Source organism: Canis lupus, chromosome 4 (genome assembly GCF_048164855.1).
Source record: "Canis lupus baileyi chromosome 4, mCanLup2.hap1, whole genome shotgun sequence".
NCBI classification, from domain to species: Eukaryota; Metazoa; Chordata; class Mammalia; order Carnivora; family Canidae; genus Canis; species Canis lupus.
In genome coordinates, this window is record NC_132841.1 from 20,724,758 (window position 1) to 20,744,841 (window position 20,084).

The 20,084-nt window shown below is 44.3% G+C and overlaps 1 protein-coding gene across 3 annotated transcripts in view; it reads left to right on the forward strand.

The window, feature by feature from the left end:
* Positions 1-20,084, forward strand: part of STOX1 (storkhead box 1) — a 51,839-nt gene continuing 31,755 nt past the window's right edge. For all 3 annotated transcript variants that reach the window (XM_072823372.1, XM_072823373.1, XM_072823374.1), the window contains exon 1: positions 1-310. In XM_072823372.1, the coding sequence (XP_072679473.1) occupies positions 1-310 (310 nt within the window). The remainder of the gene's footprint in view (positions 311-20,084) is intronic.

Genomic DNA, 20,084 nt, shown 5'->3' on the forward strand with positions numbered 1-20,084 from the left:
ATGGCCCGGCCGGTGCAGCTGGCGCCGGGCTCGCTGGCGCTGGTGCTGTGCAGGCTGCAGGCGCCGGAGGCGGCGGCGGGCGCCGAGGAGCCGGGCGGGCGCGCGGTCTTCCGCGCCTTCCGACGCGCCAACGCGCGCTGCTTCTGGAACTCGCGGCTGGCGCGCGCCGCCTCGCGGCTGGCTTTCCAGGGCTGGCTGCCGCGCGGGGTGCTGCTGGTGCACGCGCCTCCCGCCAGCCTGCAGGTGCTGCGCGACGCCTGGGGCCGCCGGGCGCTGCGCCCCCCGCGCGGCTTCCGCATCCGGGCGGTGGGTGAGTGCGGGGCCCGGGCGGGAGAGGCCTCGGAGCCGGCGGAGGAGGGGGCGGGTGGGCCGGCCGGGCCCCGGAGCCACCTGGCCGCCGCCTTGGGCCGCCGCCAGGATGCCCCCATGTCTCCACTCTCCCAGCCGGGGAGCCTGCAGGTTCCTGGCGAAGGAACTTTCTCCTTAGAAAAGTGATGCTCGGGGAGCTCGGGGCACGGGCCTGGGGTCAGGAGGTGGAGGCCTCTGCCCCCCGCGCCCTGGGGGCGCTTAGGAAGGGGACCGCTGGACTGGTTGCTCCTTTCTTTTTCTTTCTTTCTTTCTTTCTTTCTTTCTTTCTTTCTTTCTTTCTTTCTTTCTTTCTTTCTTTCTTTCTTCTTTTCTTTTCTTTTCTTTTCTTTTCTTTTCTTTTCTTTTCCTTCTTATTTATTTATTTACTTTAATTTATTTTAAAAAGTTACAGTCCTGGAGCGGACAGCAGCCTGTGGTTTCCATGCCCTTCTGTACTGGGTGGTGTGCTGGTCTCGGCCCAGGGCCTAGGTGAAGGTTTGAGGTCATTAACTTCTTGGGAAAAAGAAATGACAAATGATGCTCTGAACACATCCCGTCCCATTAGCTAAATAGAGAAAATTCCTTCTTTTCAGTCTTTTCAGAGAGCCCGCTAGTAAGAAGACAGCAACTTTTTACTTGTGTGAAATAGCTTCATTTGAAACCACTGCACCATTGTCTTTGACACCCACCGCTAAAGCCAGGAGGGCATGTCCACTCCCTGAAACAGTCTGGTTTGTTTGCATTTTTGTGGGGTTGTGACGACCATTTGATGGTGTGTTGTCGACAAGTCACCAGTTGTTCCAGCCTTGAATTTTGACTCCTACCCAGGAACCCCTCACTCTCTCAGCCCATAAATCCTCCTCCTCAGATGGAGCAAATAAAACACGTTTATTTTAGTCCCCAGGGAGAAGGGACATGGGATAGAGGGGAGGGTAGCAAGAGGCACTTCTGTATCATCTGCTTAGAGATGTCTCAACAACCCCACCAGTGAGGCTGCACCCTGGCTTTTCTTTTTTTTTTTAAAGATTTTATCTATTTATTCATAGAGACACACAGAGAGAGGCAGAGATACAGGCAGAGGGAGAAGCAGGCTCCACGCAGAGAGCCTGATGTGGGACTCGATCTCGGGTCTCCAGGATCACGCCCTGGGCTGCAGGTGCCGCTAAACCACTGCACCACCAGGGCTGCCCCTGGCTTTGCATCTCCATGCATTTCCATTCTGTCTGGTGCCTCTGCCCCACTTTTTCTTATGTTAAAAGCAAAAGAGAGCTCATTGGCAAAGCCACATACACATTTCTTCTCCTTTTACTTGCAGGAGTTAGTGCAGAAAATAGGTTTCTGACTCTGAAAGCAGAGAGCCAAATAGCCAAGCCAAAATTCTCACCGGGAAGGGGTCTTTCAGACCGGCTGGATGAAAAACTCTTTTCAGTTCCGTACCCTCCGTTTTTCTGGTTTGAACTAGTGGTTGCATTCTCTGGTTCCCCCACTCCCTTTCAAAGGGTGAGTATAGAGTGTTGCAGAGAGGGAGGATGGAGTTGGGGGTCTGGACCTGAGGGTGACACAGAGAACACTCATGCTAAGCCAGAGGCAGCCATGATGCCACCGTCTGGGGCCCAGCAAGCAGTGGTGAGTGGTGGTTCCTGACTCAGCCCTGTTTGCTGCCATCTGAACAGTGTAGTGGACAAAGAAGACATGTTACCAGGTGCTCCAGTTCTCCGCCCACTAGATAATGCTGCCTCACTGTACAACTCAGGGTACTATGGACACTGTATTCTATGGGGTGTGCAATAACAGTGGTCTTTATGCTGGGCCATCACCTCTGACTTGGGTCTCTTAGAAGGAATTTTTTTTTTGAAGGAATTTTTAAAAAAGATTTATTATTTATTCATGAGACACACACACACACACACACACACACACACACACACAGAGGCAGAGACACAGGCAGAGGGAGAAGCAGGATTCATGCAGGGAGCCCGATGTGGGACTTGATCCTGGATCCTGGATCCCAAGATCTCAGCCCTGAGCCAAACACAGATGCTCAATCACTGTGCCACCCAAGTGTCCCTCTTAGAAGGAATATTTTGAGGGCTGTTTTTTGTTTGTTTTTTAAACAGAGGCCTGATGAGAATTTGGACATTTAGCTGGAATTGGTACAAAACCATCTATTAGGACAATTTGAAAAGCAAAATGGAGATAGATCTTATTTGAGGCAGGCCAATGGACACATATGGGGAAGAAGTTTATTTTGAATAGAATTGATAATTACTAGTCTAACTTGGGGTCCTTAAGTCAGATCAAAGGAGAGGAGGCATTAAGGCAGCTCTTAGGCCGTCTTAGAGTCCCGGAATGTGGAGAAGGCCAGAGGAGCTCGCTGCCTTTCCCTAAAGAAATTGGAAGTTTCGGTTCACTTGCTTTCCTGAATCTGGCAGCACTGACTTTCAAAAGCTAAAATGGGCTCCCTGGAAGGTAAGGGAAGAGCAACATTTCACTCTTGTAGATATTGTTAACTTTGTGGCAAAGAGCAAAATCCTAGCAAAACACAGAGGATCAATTTGGTCTGTTACCTCATAAGATATGAGGAGGGAGTACCCTGGTCAAGCAGACAAGAGTGACCTGAGTTTCAGGTGCACACCTGAATTTAAGGCCTGGAGGAGTTTATGTTTTCTCCATGTTTTGTGCCTATTCTTTTCCTCTTTACTCTCCACCTCAACTTCCCTCTGGTGAGAAAAATAGTTCCTAAGTTGAGAACATACCCCTAAACATACCCCTAAAGAGGGATGTAGGATCTTTAGCCTGATGACCAGGGGCTAAGTCTTGTGTGCTCCGCTACTCAGTCTTTTTTTTTTTTTTTTTTAAAGATTTTATTTATTTATTCATGAGAGACACACACGCACACAGAGAGGAAGAGACACAGGCAGAGGGAGAAGCAGGCTCCATGCAGGGGGCCTGATATGGGACTCGATCCCGGGAATCCAGGATCACACCCTGGGCCAAAGGCAGGTGCCAAACCGCTGAGCCACCCAGGGATCCCCGTCTTTTTTGTTTTTAATAAACAAGTGACATTAACAGATTAAAAGGATGACTCTGGAAGCTGGAGGGAAATATCTGCTCAGCAAGCTGAACCTCTGCAGGTGGTTAGGGGTGGGGGGACACCTGTATTTGTTTGGTTGAATGGGTTGTTACTCTGGGACCACACCTCCTGGGGAGGTGAAAGGTTAATGATGGCCTCCTGGGGGGTAAGGGGGGGAAGGCCACTTGGTTAAACAGTTTGCTCCTTTCTCCTGAAATTTATAGCTGAGGTATCCCTGCTCTTTGATCCCTAGTATGCATGGCCTTCCATCTGTTATCATTGAATAAAAATGCCCGTGGCTCTTTCTACATACTTCCTTCATTAATTCATTCATGTACCAGGTACTGTGCTACGTGTCTGTTTTATTTTAAAGATCTTATTTATTTATTCATGAGAGACAGAGAAGCAAGAGCGAGAGTGAGAGAGAGAGAGAGAGAGAGAGAGACAGAGAGAGAAGCAAGCTCCCTGCTAGGAGCCTGATGTGGGACTTGATCACAGGCCCTGGGATCATGCCCTGAGTTGGAGGCTGACTGTCAACCACTGAGCCACCCAGGTGTCCCTGTGTCTTATTTATTTATTTATTTTACAGATTATTTATTTATTTATTCATGAGAGACACAGAGAAAGAGGCAGAGACACAGGCAGAGGGAGAAGCAGGCTCCATGCAGGGAGCCCAATGTGGGACTTGATCCTGGGACCCTGGGATCACAACCTGAGCTGAAGGCTGATACTCAACCACTGAACCACCCTGGCATTCCCCCTGGAGAGTATTTTTATCTTATTATTATTCATTATTTCATTATTATTGTATCGCAGGAGTTCTTTATATACCCTGAATACCAGTCCTTTGTTAGATACATGTTTTGTGAATACAGCCTAGAATGTGGCTTACCTATGTAGTTCTTCAGTGGCATCTTTTAGAGAGAAATTTTAAATTTTGATTAAATCTAATTTATCCTTGGAATGCCTGGGTGGCTCAGTGGTTGAGCGTCTGCCTTTGGCCCAGGACGTGATCCAAGAGTCCTGGGATTGAGTCCCACATCGGACTCCCTACATGGAGCCTGCTTCTCCTCCCTCTACCTATATCTCTGCCTCTCTCTCTCTCTGTGTCTCTCATGAATAAATAAAATCTTTAAAAAAAAAATCTAATTTATCCTTTTTTCTCCATTATGGATATTTTTTGTATAGTTTATAAATTTTGCCTAACCTAATGATTTTCTCCTGTGTTTTTTTTTTTTCCTAGAAGTTTTATAGTTTTATTGTTTTACATTTAGGTCTATGATCCATTTCAAGTTAATTTTTGTGAATGATATGGTGGGTGAGGTTCAGTTTTCTACATATGGATGTCTAATTATTCAAGGACAATTCATTGAGAAAACTAGCCTTTTTCATCGAATTGTCTTTGTTGAAAGTCTATTGAATATATATATGGGGGTCTGTTTCCATTGATATTGTGTCCTTTTATCAATAATATAGTGTCTATTTTTTTTAAGATTTTATTTATTTATTCATGAGAGACACACACACACACACACACACACAGAAAGAGAGAGAGAGGCAGAGACACAGGCAGAGGGAGAAGCAGGCTCCATGCAGGGAGCCCAACGTGGGACTCAATCCCGGATCTCCAGGATCAGGCCTTGGGCTGAGGGCGGCGCTAAACCCCTGAGCCACCTGGGCTGCCCAATAATGTACTGTCTTATTGTACTTTATAGTAAAACTTGAAATCAGATATTGTGAACACTCTAATTTTGTTCTTCCTCCAAATTGTTTTGGCTACTATAGATGCTTTGTTTTTCCACATAAATTTTAGAATCAGTCTGTTAATTTCTTTAAAAAAAAAAAATCCAGCTGGGATTGTGTTGAAACCATAGATCATTTTGAAATTAGAAAAGAGGGCAGCCCCGGTGGCTCAGCGGTTTAGTGCCGCCTTCAGCCTAGGGTGTGATCCTGGAGACCCAGGATGGAGTCCCACATCAGGCTCCCTGCATGGAGCCTGTGTCTCCCTCTGCCTGTGTCTCCACTTCTCTCTCCTCTCTGTGTATTCTCATGAATAAATAAATAAAATTTTAAAAAAATGAAATTAGAAAAGAAACTCATCCTGATTTGCCCAAGATTGCCCTGGCTTTTGAAATGATAGTCTTGCATCTTGGGAACTCCTTCAGTTCCAGGCAAACTGGGATGATTGGTCACCCTAATTTGGGGAGAATTGACATTTAAGCAATCCATGAACATGGTATATCTCTGTTTGAGTGTTCTTAATTTTTCTTAGCAATGGCTTGTACTTGTACGGTATAGTATATGAATATATTTTGTTAAATTTATGTTCCTAAGAACTTTGTCTTTGATGCTATTATAAATGGAATTATTTTATTTTTTTTTAATTAAAAAAAATTTTTAGGGGATTCCTGGGTGGCTCAGCAATTTGGCGCCTGCCTTTGGCCCAAGGCACAATCCTGGAGTCCCGGGATCGAGTCCTGTGTCAGGCTCCTGGCTTGGAGCCTGCTTCTCCCTCTGCCTGTGTCTCTGCCTCTCTCTCTCTGTCTCTCTCTCTGTCTATCATGAATAAATAAATAAAACTTAAAAAAAATTTTTTTACATATTTATTTATTCATGAGACACACACACACACACACACACACACAGAGAGAGGCAGAGACACAGGCAGAGGGAGAAGCAGGCTCCATGAAAAGAGTCCCATGTGGGACTCGATCCAGAGACCCTGGGATCATGCCCTGAGCTAAAAGCAGAGGCTCAACTGCTAAGCCACCCAGGCTGCCCAATTTCTTTTTCTTTTCTTTTTTTTTCTTTTTCTTTTTTTTTAGATTTTATTTACTTATTCATAAGAGAGACAGAGAGAGGCAGAGACAGAATTAGGCTCTATGCAAGGAGCCCGATATGGGACTTGATCCTGGGACTCTGGGATCATACCTTGAGCCAAAGGCAGTCACTCAACCACTGAGTCACCCAGCTGTCCCAATATATTTGGATTTCTTTCTCTTTATTCTTTGCATATTTATTCTTTCTTTTCCTCTTAAAATGTCATTCTGGTGATGAGAAATGTCTAGCCTGCAGAGAAATTAATGGTCATGTCAAGGTGGTTTAGACAGTGACTGAGAACAAATACCTCTGTTCCATCTCTTCTTTCTCCCGGATAGATATTGATATATCCCCAGTCTTTTCTAGCCTGATTATTCCTTTTCTTCTGTTAGGTGAGAAGATGGAATAATTTTGCCCGTTTTGCAGACAGGAAGTGGACTTTAGGCTGTGATGTGCTGCTGTTGTGTGGGTTTCTTGCCTTACTTTTGGTCTGCTATCAGTCTTCCCAGGGGTCCTGTGAAGGTTCTGGTATTTTTCATCAGCCAGTGCCCTAGCCCTCACTCTCCCAATGAGGCTCTCAGATTCCCACTGTGCCTTTGGTCCATTCCAGGCCCAGGAAATGGCAGAAACAGCTGCTCAGACCATGCCCCTACCCTCACCTCCCTCCTTCCTACCCAGGATCTTTCCAGCCATGTTTTTCTGGTTTTGTCCTGCCAGATGTTACCTTTCTTCTTATTCTGTGCAGGGGCAGCTGAAGGGTTCAGTCTGAAAGAGCCAAAGGGCTCACAACAGGGTATCTTGTAGGCATATTGTTGTCCCCGAGTTAGATGTTCTGGATGTAGCATCTGGGTAGTTAATGAGTGTTTCTAGCCGCATGTTTTGATTTAATGACTGGTGGATAAGAGAACACACCTCGAGTTGCTGCCATGTGGTATTGAGGTCCAGTAGGGTGAAAAGAACCATTAACCCGGAAGTCAGCTTGGATTCCTCCAATCTGTTCCTCATACTCCAGGCCAGTAGGTCACCAAATTCCATGAGGCTTAACTCCTCTGTCTCTCAAATGCATTTCTTTCTCTCTGTTTTCCCTACCAGGCCTTTGTCCACCCAAGATCTCACCATTTCCTACCTGAGTGATGGCTTCAGCTTCTTCCCTTTTTTGTGGTGCCTCCTCCTGGCTGGCCCTGTACACTCCAGTCCATTCTCCATCCCACAGGTAGCCAGACGAACGACATCTGAAATGCAGATCTAATTCTTCCCTTCATCTGCTCAGATCCCTCTGCTGCTCCCCTTAGCTTTTCAGAAAAAGTCCAGAGCCTTTAACATGCATTGCAGTGTTCCCTGATCCAGATCCAGCTTTAGCCTTCTTGTTCTCCCCATCTTCTGAAAGGTACCTGTCTTTCCTGTTATCAGTCAAAGTTCATTCAGAGATTCAGAACCATTATGAGAGGAATCCCTGGGTGGCGCAGCGGTTTGGCGCCTGCCTTTGGCCCAGGGTGCGATCCTGGAGACCCAGGATTGAATCCCACATCGGGCTCCTGGTGCATGGAGCCTGCTTCTCCCTCTGCCTGTGTCTCTGCCTCTCTTTCTCTCTGTATGACTATCATAAATAAATTAAAAAAAATTTTAAAAACAACAACAACAACAAAAAAGAACCAGTATGAGATACAAATTCAGGGAGTTATTATGAGGAATTGGCTTTGCATGGTTGTGGGGGCCAGGCAGGCAAGTCCAGAAGCCATATTTTTTAAAAAATTTTAATTTGGGCAGGCCTGGTGGCTCAGCGGTTTAGCACAGCCTACAGCCCAGGGTGTGATCCTGGAGACCTGGAATCGAGTCCCACGTCAGGCTCCCTGCATGGAGCCTGCTTCTCCCTCTGCCTGGGTCTCTACCTCTCTCTCTCTCTCTCTCTGTGTGTGTATCTCTCATGAATAAATAAATAAAATCTTTAAAAAATTTTAAAAATTTACTTGACAGAGCATGTGCACAAGCAGGTAGAGCAGCAAACAGAGAGAGGGAGAAGCAGGCTCCCCAGTGAGCAGAGAGCCTGACATGGGGCTTAATTCCAGGACCCCAGGATCATGACCTGAGACTAAAGCAGACGCTTAACTGAGTCACCCAAGCGCCCCCAGAATCTGTATTCCTAGCCATCATGAAGGGCAGTCTGGAATGCTTGGGCACAGCCAAAGCTACTATGCATAGGTAGGATTTCTTTTGAGAAGCTTCAGTTATGTTCTTTTTCTACGATTTTATTTTTTAAAAAGAATTTATTTATTTATTCATGAGAGACACAGAGAGAGAGGCAGAGCACAGGCAGAGGGAGAAGCAGGCTCCATGCAGGGAGCCTCATGTGGGACTCAATCCCAGGGCTCCAGGATAACACCCTGGGCTGAAGGCAGGCACTAAGCCACTGAGCTACCCAGGGATCCCCTCATCCTTGAGTTTTAGACACTTCTGTTCTTACCTCTGTTGCTGGTTGGAGGGGCCAATGTCCCAAGAAGATGTTGATCAGCTCCACGATGTTTGTAAAGATGGTCATCTTCCTTCTCCTGTTGTACCATGAGTCTTTTATTTATCTTTAAAGATTTTATTTATTCATTATTCATTTGAGAGAGTGAGACAGAGCACGTGAGCATATGGGGGGGTGCAGAGGGAGAGTAGGAGGCAGACTCCCCATTGAGCAGGGAGCCTGATGTGTGCCCGATCCTAGGACCTGGAGATCATGACCTGAGCCCAAGTCAGATGTTTAGCCATCTGAGCTACCCAGTGCCCCCATTGAGCCTTTTAAATATCCTTGTGAATCTCACGTGCATTACTATTGAAGAACTCCAGCACAAAATTCTTTTTTTATTTTTTTAAGATTTTATTTATTTATTCACTAGAGAGAGAGAGGCAGAAACATAGGCAGAAGGAGAAGCAGGCTCCCTGCAAGGAGCCCGATGTGGGACTCAATCCCGGATCCCGGGATCAGGACCTGAGCCAAAGGCAGATGCTCAACCGCTGAGCCATCCAGGCGTCCTCAAAATTATTTTCAATTGCAGACAACAAAATGGATTTGAAGAATCATTAAAGTCATAGTTTAAAGTTTCCAGATCACCCAGAACCACATGTTAGTAGAGAAAACTGGGTTTATATGGTTGTTAGCTAGCTATGGTTGGCCTTGTTAGCTAGCTATGGTTGGCCTTGAGCTAGTTGCTTAACCCCCTCTCAGCTCCATTGTCTTCATGGGTACAAATAAGGACACAATCTGTGCTTTGCAGGTTGTTTTGAAGATCAAGTACCTGAGAGCACACAGCCTGTGCCTCCTCCAGGCTTAAAATCAAGAAAACAGCAAACACATGGCAGTCTCCAGTGTGGAGGGAGTAGCAGATGTGTCTCTGGGCTCTTGGTCTCTAGGCATCTTTTTTTTTTTTTTTAAGATTTTATTTATTTATTCATGAGACATACACAGAGAGATGCAGAGACACAGGCAGAGGAAGAAGCAGGCTCACTGTGAGGAGCCCGATGCGGGACTCAATCCCAGGACTCCAAGATCACAACCTGAGCCAAAAACAGATGCTCAACTGCTGAGCCACCCAGGGATCCCGCTCTCTAGACATCCTATCTCCACTGGGGCCTGTGCTGATTATTCATCTGGCACGTTTTTATTTTCAAGATTGCTGTGCCTGTTCTTGTCGTTCCTGTTATCTCCCAGCCTCCTTGATGCTGGTCAAGTCCACAATTCTTGTCCTGTGCCTTAGCTCAGATCCCAAAAGGTGCCTGGGTGCTGTAGAAAGAGCTGTGAGTTTGGAAGTAATCCTGCTGCTAAGTTTCTGGGAGCCTTTAAGTCAGGCATCATACTTCTCTGCACCTCTGGGACCTGAGCCAAGGGCAGATGCCCAACTGACTGAACCACCCAGGCACCCCTTGACTGATGTTTTTTTAATGTCCATGTAATCTACAAATTCATTGCAATTCATATCAAAATCTCAATGACATTTTTTACAGAAACAGAAAAAATAATTCCAAAATTCATATGGGATTACAGGAGGAACCTGGACAGTCAAAGCAATCTTGAGTAAGAAAAACAAAGCTGGAAGCATCACAATTCCTGATTTTAATATGTTACAAAACTACTGTAATTAGAACACTTATGGTACTGGCATAAAGATTGACATCTATACCAGTGGAACAGAATAGAAAGCCCAGAAATAAACTGACACATAGAGTGCGCTGAGTTTTGGTAAGGGTGCCAAGAATACACTGGGGAAGGGATAGTCTCATCAACAAATGGTGTTGGGAGAACTGGATAGCCACATGCAAAAGAATAAAATTGGACTCTTACACCATATACAGAAATCAACTCAAACTGGATTAAAAACTTAAATATAAGACCTGAAACTGTAAAACTCCTAAAAAATACATAGAGGAAAAGTTTCATGACATGGGTCTTGGCAATGATTTCTTGTCTATGACACCAAAAGCACAGACAACAAAAGCGGAAAAAGGCAAGTGGGACCAAAGTACAAACCCCACATATGAACAGTGGCTATTTCTCTCTGACATTGATTATGGTTGGAATGTTTTGTGTGCATGTGTGTGCTCACGCACTTGTGAATGCTTTCATATTTATAAGGTATTACTTTATTTAGTGCCTGTTATTTAATTTTAATTTAATAGGTTGCTTAGGTAACATATGTACCTGGTACAAAAGGCACATAATAAAAAGTCTCTTGTCCCTGCCCCCAGCCACTTTTCCTTTCCTTTCTCTGGAAATAGCCACAGTGACCAGTTCCCTAATCCTTCCAGAGATAATTTATATATCTATAAGCAATTCATGGGAATGTATTCACCCCCATTTTTACATAAATGTTAGCATGTTACATGTATCTTTTTTTCTAGGAAACAAAAAGTTTCTAGAAAGGTCACTTAAAAAAAGTATAAATGCAAAAAAAAAGTATAAATGCAAGGTAGTTAACAGCATTGACCTAGTTGTGTGGCATCTTTTTTTTTTTTTTTTTTTTTTTTAAGATTTTATTTATTTAGGGCAGCCCTGGTGGTGCAGCACTTTGGCGCTGCCTGCAGCCTGGGGTGTGATCCTGGAGACCCAGGATCGAGTCCCACATCGGGCTCCCTGCATGGAGCCTGCTTCTCCCTCTGCCTGCGTCTCTGCCTCTGTCTGTGTCTATGAATAAATAAATAAAATCTTAAAAAAAAATAAAGGAACTTTAAAAAAAATTTTATTTATTTTTTAAAGATTTTATTTATGAGAATGCACAGAGAGGAGAGAGAGAGAGGCAGAGACGCAGGCAGAGGGAGAAGCAGGCTCCATGCACCGGGAGCCCGATGTGGGACTGGATCCCGGGTCTCCAGGATTGTGCCCTGGGCCAAAGGCAGGCGCCAAACCGCTGCGCCACCCAGGGATCCCCAGATTTTATTTATTTATTCATGAGACATACACAGAGAGATGCAGAGACAGGCAGAGGAAGAAGCAGGCTCGCTGTGAGGAGCCCGATGCGGGACTCAATCCCAGGACTCCAAGATCACAACCTGAGCCAAAAGCAGATGCTCAACTGCTGAGCCACCCAGGGATCCCGCTGGAAACACCAGCTCTGTGCATGTAAATAGGTATTACATGAAAAAGAGTTTCCTGGTTGGGTTTGGGAACCATATTTTTTTAAAAATTTTATTTATTTATGATAGTCATCACAGGGGGGGGGGGGGCAGAGACACAGGCAGAGAGAGTAGCAGGCTCCATGCATCAGGAGCCCGACGTGGGATTCAATCCCGGGTCTCCAGGATCGCGCCCTGGGCCAAAGGCAGGCACCAAACCGCTGCGCCACCCAGGGATCCGGGAACCATATTTAAACAGTTTTTATTACTGCAAAGGTTTTTGGGAGACTTAGTCTGTTGACTGCCTCCATCTGGAAGACAGGAGAAAACTCTTAAGTGCTCCAAGCTTATCCTACCATGGAAACCCCTTTTGCCAAACTCCTTCTGCGGGTGATGTTTGAGGAATTCTTGGGAACTCTGGGTTCCTATGGAGCATCTTCCTGTGTAAGGTTCATCTAGTGGGCCCAGAGGCCTGCCCTACAGAGGTTCACAGTTTCTGAGAAGCTGCAATGGTTGGAGAGAGAAAAACTGCCCAAGCACCCCTCCCCTGGGGAGCATGAGCATCGGAGGATAGAGTGTGGGGCTAGGCACTGGGGAACACTGGACAGAATCTGGGCTGTTTGAAGAGTGTTAAACGTGGGACCCGGGATTGAGTTTCCCCAGCACAACCATCCTGCAGTCCTCCTATTAGTGACTGTCACCATGCTTGCCCTGCCCCAGAGTTGTGGCTTTGTTTTTTGTTGTTGTTGTTTTAAGATTTTATTTATTTATTTATTTATTTATTTATTTATTTATTTATTTATTTATTTATTTATTCATAAGAGACAGAGAGAGAGAGAGGCAGGGACATAGGCAGAGGGAGAAGCGGGCTCTATGCAGGGAGTCTGATGCACAACTCGATCCTGGCCGGCGGGATCACACCCTGAGCCAAAGGCACTCAACCACTGAGCTACCCAGGTGTCCCCAGAGTTGTGGCTTTGGATGTGGAAATGCCCTAATCAGATATGACACAGACACACATACCACACACACACACACACACACACACACACACACACACACACACAGTGGAGGTTTCAAGGAGTAGAGTTTCACTTCACAGATTTTATAGATCAGAGGGCTTTCAAAGGCCCCCTGGAGGTTCAGCTAAATTGTGCTAGTTAGGGAAAGTCAGACTTTTAAGTTTTTTCTGTTTTTGAGATTTTATTTATTTGCTCATGAGAGACGCAGAGAGAGGCAGAGACCTAGCAAAGGGAGAAGCAGGACTTGATACCAGGATCATCAGCCAAAGGCAGATGGTCAACCCCTGAGCCAACTAGGTGCTGAGACTTTAAATTTTTCATACAGAGAACTCTTTAGGTCAGCCGAGTTTTTACAGACGAGGAAACAAGCTGCTTACTCAAGATCATTTGCAATATTAAGCTTTTTACACGATTAATTTAAAAAATTTATCTGTTGGGGGAAAATGTGCAAAATGATCCCCTTGCTGATATTTGGCTCCCCTCTGTGGCTCTGCAGTGTCTCTGTAGCTATTGATTTAAGAACAGGAAGTCCCTTGTGAGAATCTCTTTAAACTGGAACAGCTTTTCTCTGCCAAGTTTAAAACCATCAGTTGTGAGTGTATTTATTTGATGGGAGGGCCCGGCAACACAAGTTTTTCTGTTAGGCTGACTAATCTTACATAACTGCAAGTGCTTATAAATTATATTTTTAAAATGCAATATTTGGCTTTTTTTTTTTTTTTGGTAAAGATTTTATTTACGAGAGGGGGGGGGGGGGCAGAGACGCAGGCTCCATGCAGGGAGCCCGACATGGGACTCAATCCCAGGTCTCCAGGATCACGCCCTGGGCTGAAGGCGGCGCTAAACCGCTGAGCCACCCGGGCTGCCCTATTTGGCTTCTTTTTGTGGGGTTTAGTGAAGTTTAATTTATGTACAGAAAAGAATGTATTCTTTTTAGGTATACATGTCTGAGTTTTGACAAATGTTCACAGTTATATCACTACCACCATAATTAGGATATAGGATATTTCCATCACCGCCCCCTCAATTCCCTAGTGACCCTTCATAATCAATCCCATCCTTCCACTCTGATCCTGACCACCACTGATTTAATTTCTGTCCCAATCTTTGGCCTTTTCTGGAATGTCATAAATGAAACATATGGCCTTTTGAGTCAGCCTTCTTTCACCCTGGATAATGCTTTTGAGATTCATCAATGTATGTAATTCATTCCTTTTGTTGCTGAATAGTATCCCACCAGGTAGGTGTTCCACAGTATGTTCCTCTTTTCACCCTTGAGGGACAGTTGGGTTGCTTATAAATTTTAGTGATTATGCTTAAAGCTGCAGTGAACATTCACTAGCAGGTCTTGGTTTGGGTATGTGTTTTCATTTCTCTTGAGTAAATGCCTACTGGGATTAGAGGGCTGTTTTCCAAAGTGACTGTACCATTTCACATTCCCATAATGTATGAGAATTCTAGTCTAGCATTTGTCTTTTATTTATTTTGATAATTTTTGACTGTTTTAATAGATGGATAGTGGTATTTCATTGTGGTTTTAATTTATATTTCTCTAATGCCTGGTGAGTTGAGCATCTTTTGATGAGGTCATTTGCCATTTGTCTGTTAAAATCTTTGGCCCATTTAAAAAAAAATCTTTTTTCCTTTATTGGACTGTATGAGTTCTTCATGCATTTTAGATACAAGTTTTTTTTTTTAAGATTTTATTTATTTATTCATAGAGATGCAGAGAGAGAGAGGCAGAGACACAGGCAGAGGGAGAAGCAGGCTCCATGCAGGGAGCCCGATGTGGGACTCGATCCAGAGTCTCCAGGATCACGCCCTGGGCTGCAGGCGGCGCTAAACTGCTGCACCACTGGGGCTGCCCATAGATACAAGTTCTTTTTTTTTTTTTTTTAATTTTTTTTTTAGATACAAGTTCTTTATCAGATATGTGTTTTGCAAATGTTTTCTCCCAGTCTTTGTTTGGTCTTTTTGTTATTATTTTTTACCAGCATCTTGTGAAGAAAAGAAGTTTTTAATTTTAATGAAGTCCAATTGATCAGTTTTTTCTTTTTTGTTTGTTGTGTCCTAAGACATATTTACCTCACCAAGATCATAAAGATTTTTGTCCTATGTTTTCTTTTAGAAACCTTATACTTCTGGTCTATTTGGTTCTCTGATGCATTTCATGTAAATATTTGTATATGGTGTGAGTTATGAGTCAAATTTCATGGTTTTGCATGTGTATGTTTAATTTTTCAAGAACTATTTGTTGAAAAGACTGTCCTTTCTCCATTGACCCTTTGTCAAATAGCAGTTGACCACATATTTCTGGACTATGTTCTCTTCCTTTGATGTATGTGCCTACCCTTTCACCAATACTACATTATCCTGATGACTGTAGCTATAGTGTAAATCTTTTTTTTTTTTAATTGTAAATCTTGAAATCCAACTTTGTTTCTTTTTTCTTTTGGCTGTTACAGGTCCTTTGCTTTTCATTTCTTCCTCTTTTTTTTTTTTTTAAAGACTTTTATTTATTTATTTGAGAGAGAGAGGTAGAGAGAGCACAAGCAGGAAGTGCAGAGGGACAAGCTGACTCCCCACTGAGCTGGGAGCCTGACAGTGGGGCTCGATCTCAGGACCCTGGGATTATACCTTGAGCTGAAGGCAGACACTTAACCGATTGAGCCTCCCAGGTGCCCCTCATTTTTTTTTTTTTTTTTTAATTTAAGGGTCATATCCCAGTAACTGCATTTTAGGACAATGTCTCAATTACATGGGTTGCTTTACTTATTTATTTATTTCTCCCCTCCCACTTTTTTTTTTTTATTTTTTAAAGTTTTTTTAAGTGTATTTACTCAAGCAATCTCTACATTAGTGTCAGGCCCAAACTTACGCCCCAGACCAAGCGTCGCATGCTGGGCAGCCTAGGTGGCTCAGCGATTTAGCGCTGCCTTCCGCCCAGAGCATGATCCTGGAGTCCTGGGATCAGGTCCGCATCTGGCTCAATGCAGGGAGCCTGCTTCTCCCTCTGCCGGTGTCTCTGCCTCTCTCTCTGTGTTTCTCATGAATAAATAAAATCTCAAAAAAAAAAAAAAAAAAAAAAGGCTACATGCTCAACCCGCTGAGCCATCCAGGCTCCCCCCACTTTGCTTTTCTATAGAAACTTTAGACTTGCTTTGTTAATTTCTACAGAAAATAAAATCCTGCTAGAATTTTTATTAGAATTGTGTTAAATCTATAGATTAACTTGAGGAGAATTAATATCTTAACAATATTGAGTCTTCTGATAGGTATATCTCTCTCTTAAATCTTCTGTTTTTCTGACTGTGTGTTACAAATGTAAATTTTGACCTCCGACCTCTGGAGTCTTTGAAAACCTGTGAAACCAAATGCCTTCCAGATACCAAGGAGTAAGCAATGCAGGTGCAGGAGAAAGCAGAGGAAACAGAAATCCCAGAAGACCTATTTAAATTCTCAAGAGGCACTGAGATCAAAAAGGAACAAATCCCTTAGGAAGAATTAGAAAATCCGTATCAACTGAAGGTGGAAAGGATTTTGAAAGGCAACAAAAGATGACACTGGCTTAAGTTTTAAGAGCATCAGCAGATACATATATTTATTGTGGTGGTTCTCAGGTTATTGGGGAGTTGATTTTGTCAGGTTAGGAGTGGATTTGGACTCTTTGGAGGGTAAAAGTGTTTTCAAGTCTTTTTTCCCGTCTGCACCCTGCCTGGAATTGGTCAAGAACCGTGCTAGGCCAGCTCTGAGCTGAGTGCGAGGCAGGGCACAGTGAGCAGTGCTGGGTCTCCTTGCCCCGTGGGCATAGGCCAAGTGGTGTTTCCTGCACTGAGAAACATGTCTCCTTCAGGGCAGAGGCTAGGAGCCTGCCCCTAGTTCCTGCTAATTAACCCAAACTGGAGGGTGCTAATTCTGGCCAGACCTCAACCACATCGGGCCCAAGCTAGCCTCACTTCTGTCTTCCATCAAAGTCCAAGTGGTCTGCAGGCCTGCTTTCTCCCAGCTTTTGCCTGGGCTGTGCAGGAGCCTCTGATGCCACTCTGATCAGGGCCAGTATTTAAGAAAGTGGAAGAGGGATTTCAGAACATAGTGCTCAGTAATTATCCCTGGTTGAGAACACCAGCTCTGGGGGTAGACTGCCTGGTTTCACATCATATCAAGGCACTGAGAAGATGTGCAATTTATTTGACTCTTAATGGCTCTGCTTTCCTTTTGGTAAAATTTAGATATTGTGACTACGTTGGGTTGTTGGAGGATTAAGTGGAACGATGTTGTTGGAGGATTAAGTGGAAAATGCCTGGCAATAGTTGAGTTCTCAATGAGTGCTAGTGGTTCATTGTTGTGGATCACACAGGTGCCGGCAGGGCGCAGTACCCTGCCAATTCTTACCTGCCATCACACTGTCCGGGAGGCCTCATTCTGTCCTCTGGAGTGTGTACTTTGGCTATCTGGGTTCCATGCATAAAGATCACTACTGTGCTAAAATAGACACAGAGACAACTTTCTTCTTTATCAGGGCTGCACTAGTGTGTCCCAGGCTTTGCTTTTTCAGATTCAACCAGGCATTGTTGGCCTCTGAGCCCATGAGACCTGGATTCCGGTCCTGACTGGTCCCCTCACTGGCCAGTCCCTTGCTGTCTCTGGACTTCAGTTTGTCTGTGGAACGGTCATGTTCCATGCAGTGTTGTGCTGGTTTCATCCCACTGAATCATTGAATAACTTCTTGTAGCCAGTAATTCCTGACCTCTTCCTATCACTTAATATATAAATCACTATTTCCTAAAAATATAGAATAATCCATATTACTTTTAATCTAGAGTGAATAAAAATTGTATTTTGAAAAATTTAAAATTATATGATTTCTGCCCACATCCCACCTACCAGAGGCACTTGCAGCTTCTGGGAGCTACAGAAGGAGGCCTAAGCAGAGGAGGTTCATCTCTGCATCAGACTGCGGAGGACCAGGGCATTGAGGCATGCCCCTGCTTTGTCTTCTGTATGGGAGGCCTCTTCTGTCTGAGGGCCTCTTCTGGCTGAGGCCTCTACTGGCTGAGGGCCCTGTGCACAGAAATGGAAAGCCAGTAAGGGTGGGAGCTTAACAAGACAGAGCATGTGTGTCTTTTCCTCACATTCTTTTCACGATTGTTCTTATCCCTGTATTAGATTTTGATTCCTATTGCAATAGAGGTTAAAAAAGAAAAATTGCTGGGCAGCCTGGGTGGCTCAGCGGTTTGGCACTGCCTTCGGCCCAGGGCGTGATCTGGAGACCCAGGATCAAGTCCCATGTCGGGCTCCCTGCATGGAGCCTGCTTCTCCCTCTGCCTGTGTCTCTGCCCCATTCTCTCTCTCTCTCTCTCTCTCTCTCTGTGTGTGTCTCTCATGAATAAATAAATCTTTAAAAAAAAATTGTTTTGACACAGCCTTTGCTTTTGACACAAGCCTTTGCTTTTTGACACAGCCTTTGCCAGAATCCATTTCTTTTCTTTTCTTTTTTTAGAATCCATTTCTTTTAAACTTTTCATCATCTTACTCTCTATAAACCTAAGAAAGGGAATAGAAGTGTTGTGTGGTCTTTATTTTATTTTTTTTAATTTTATTTATTTACATAATCTCTACATCCAATGTGGATCTCAAACTCACGACCCTGAGATCAAGAGTCACATGCTCTACTGACTGAGCTGGCCAGGCACCCCTGGTGGGTCTTTAGTATATGTGCTGCCAAAGCGAGCACCCTGGTGGGTCTTTAAATGGTAACTGTAGGTCACATAGACTGGTCCGGTGCTGGAGAGCAATAGCATTTGGTGATATGCACTTTTAAGAAAGCCCAGGGCTGTGTTTTTTGTTTTTATTTTTATTTATTTATTTATGATAGTCACAGAGAGAGAGAGAGAGAGAGAGGCAGAGACACAGGCAGAGGGAGAAGCAGGCTCCATGCACTGGGAGCCCGACGAGGGATTCGATCTCCTTTGGGCCAAAGGCAGGCGCCAAACCGCTGCGCCACCCAGGGATCCCTGTTTTTTGTTTTTAAACTGAGCTTAATTGTCTAGCCCTGCAGTCGCCCATAGTTGTATGTTATATTTGCTAATTGAAAGTCCTGGTAATAAAAACGTTTTAAAAATTACTTAAAAATTTAGTGTTCTGATTTAACGGAATCAAGGCACTGTAGAGGTTAGTGTTTACTTGATGTGCCTTTAGAAAAATGTTGAATTCAGTCTTCTCAGAAGGAAGCCTGGTTCTCAAATTCAGGGCATGTCACAAAGTGCCATCTGTTTCTATTCTCACTCTTTCATCCTACACAGCGGGTTAGGGCAAGGTGTGGCATGTATAGGATTGGTGGTGGTACACGAGTTGATTTAGATATGCATTTAGACACTAAGCATTTTTTAAAAGATTTATTTATTTGAGAGAAAGAGAGCAGGGGGAGGGACAGAGGGAAAAGGGAGAAGTAAAGAAGCAGACTCCGAGCTCAGCTCAGAGCCTGACTCAAGGCTTGATCTCACAACCCTGAGATCATGACCTGAGCCGAGACCAAGAGTCAGGCGCCAACGGACTGAGCTTCCCAGGCACCCCAAGCATTTTTTAAATGGTGTAAGGTATACCTTTTGTTACAGCAAATGGTACTGATTTTCCACTTAAAGTAGGGACATAAAGTTTCCTTAGTAATGATTTTAATACAGTTGATTTTAAGATAAATGTTATTATATATGTGGATAAGTCCCAAATCCCAAAGGCAACCAAATGATTGATGTTTAGGAAACAATGTTTAGGTGTAGAGTTTCTGAGACACTAACTTTCTGACTTCCCTAAACAGTAAGGAGCCCCCTGGTGGGTTTGGTGTTGCAGAAGCTTCCCTGGGGTGGAATATTGTGTTACATGCTCATTTTCAAGTTGATACTTTGTCAGTAGCTGAGATTCCATAACATCTCATTTGTTTATACTTAGACTGTGTAGTTTTGCCTGCCTTTTGGAGCATGGGGGCTGTGGGAGGGCTGGGGCCTTCCTGACCAAGGAAGCAGGACAAGTGAGAGGTAGGGTTTCTCTGGACACCAGTTCATTCTCTGCAGATGCCAATTGGGTGTCCTACCATTTAATTCTGATACTGGAGTTAGTGTCAGACTCCACATGGTCCTACAAGACTGGCCCCACTCTAGATGACAGTTGAAATTATTGGGTTCCCAGGTTACCCATACTTCTAACTTAGCTACAAAATCAGGAGTTCCCACAACCAC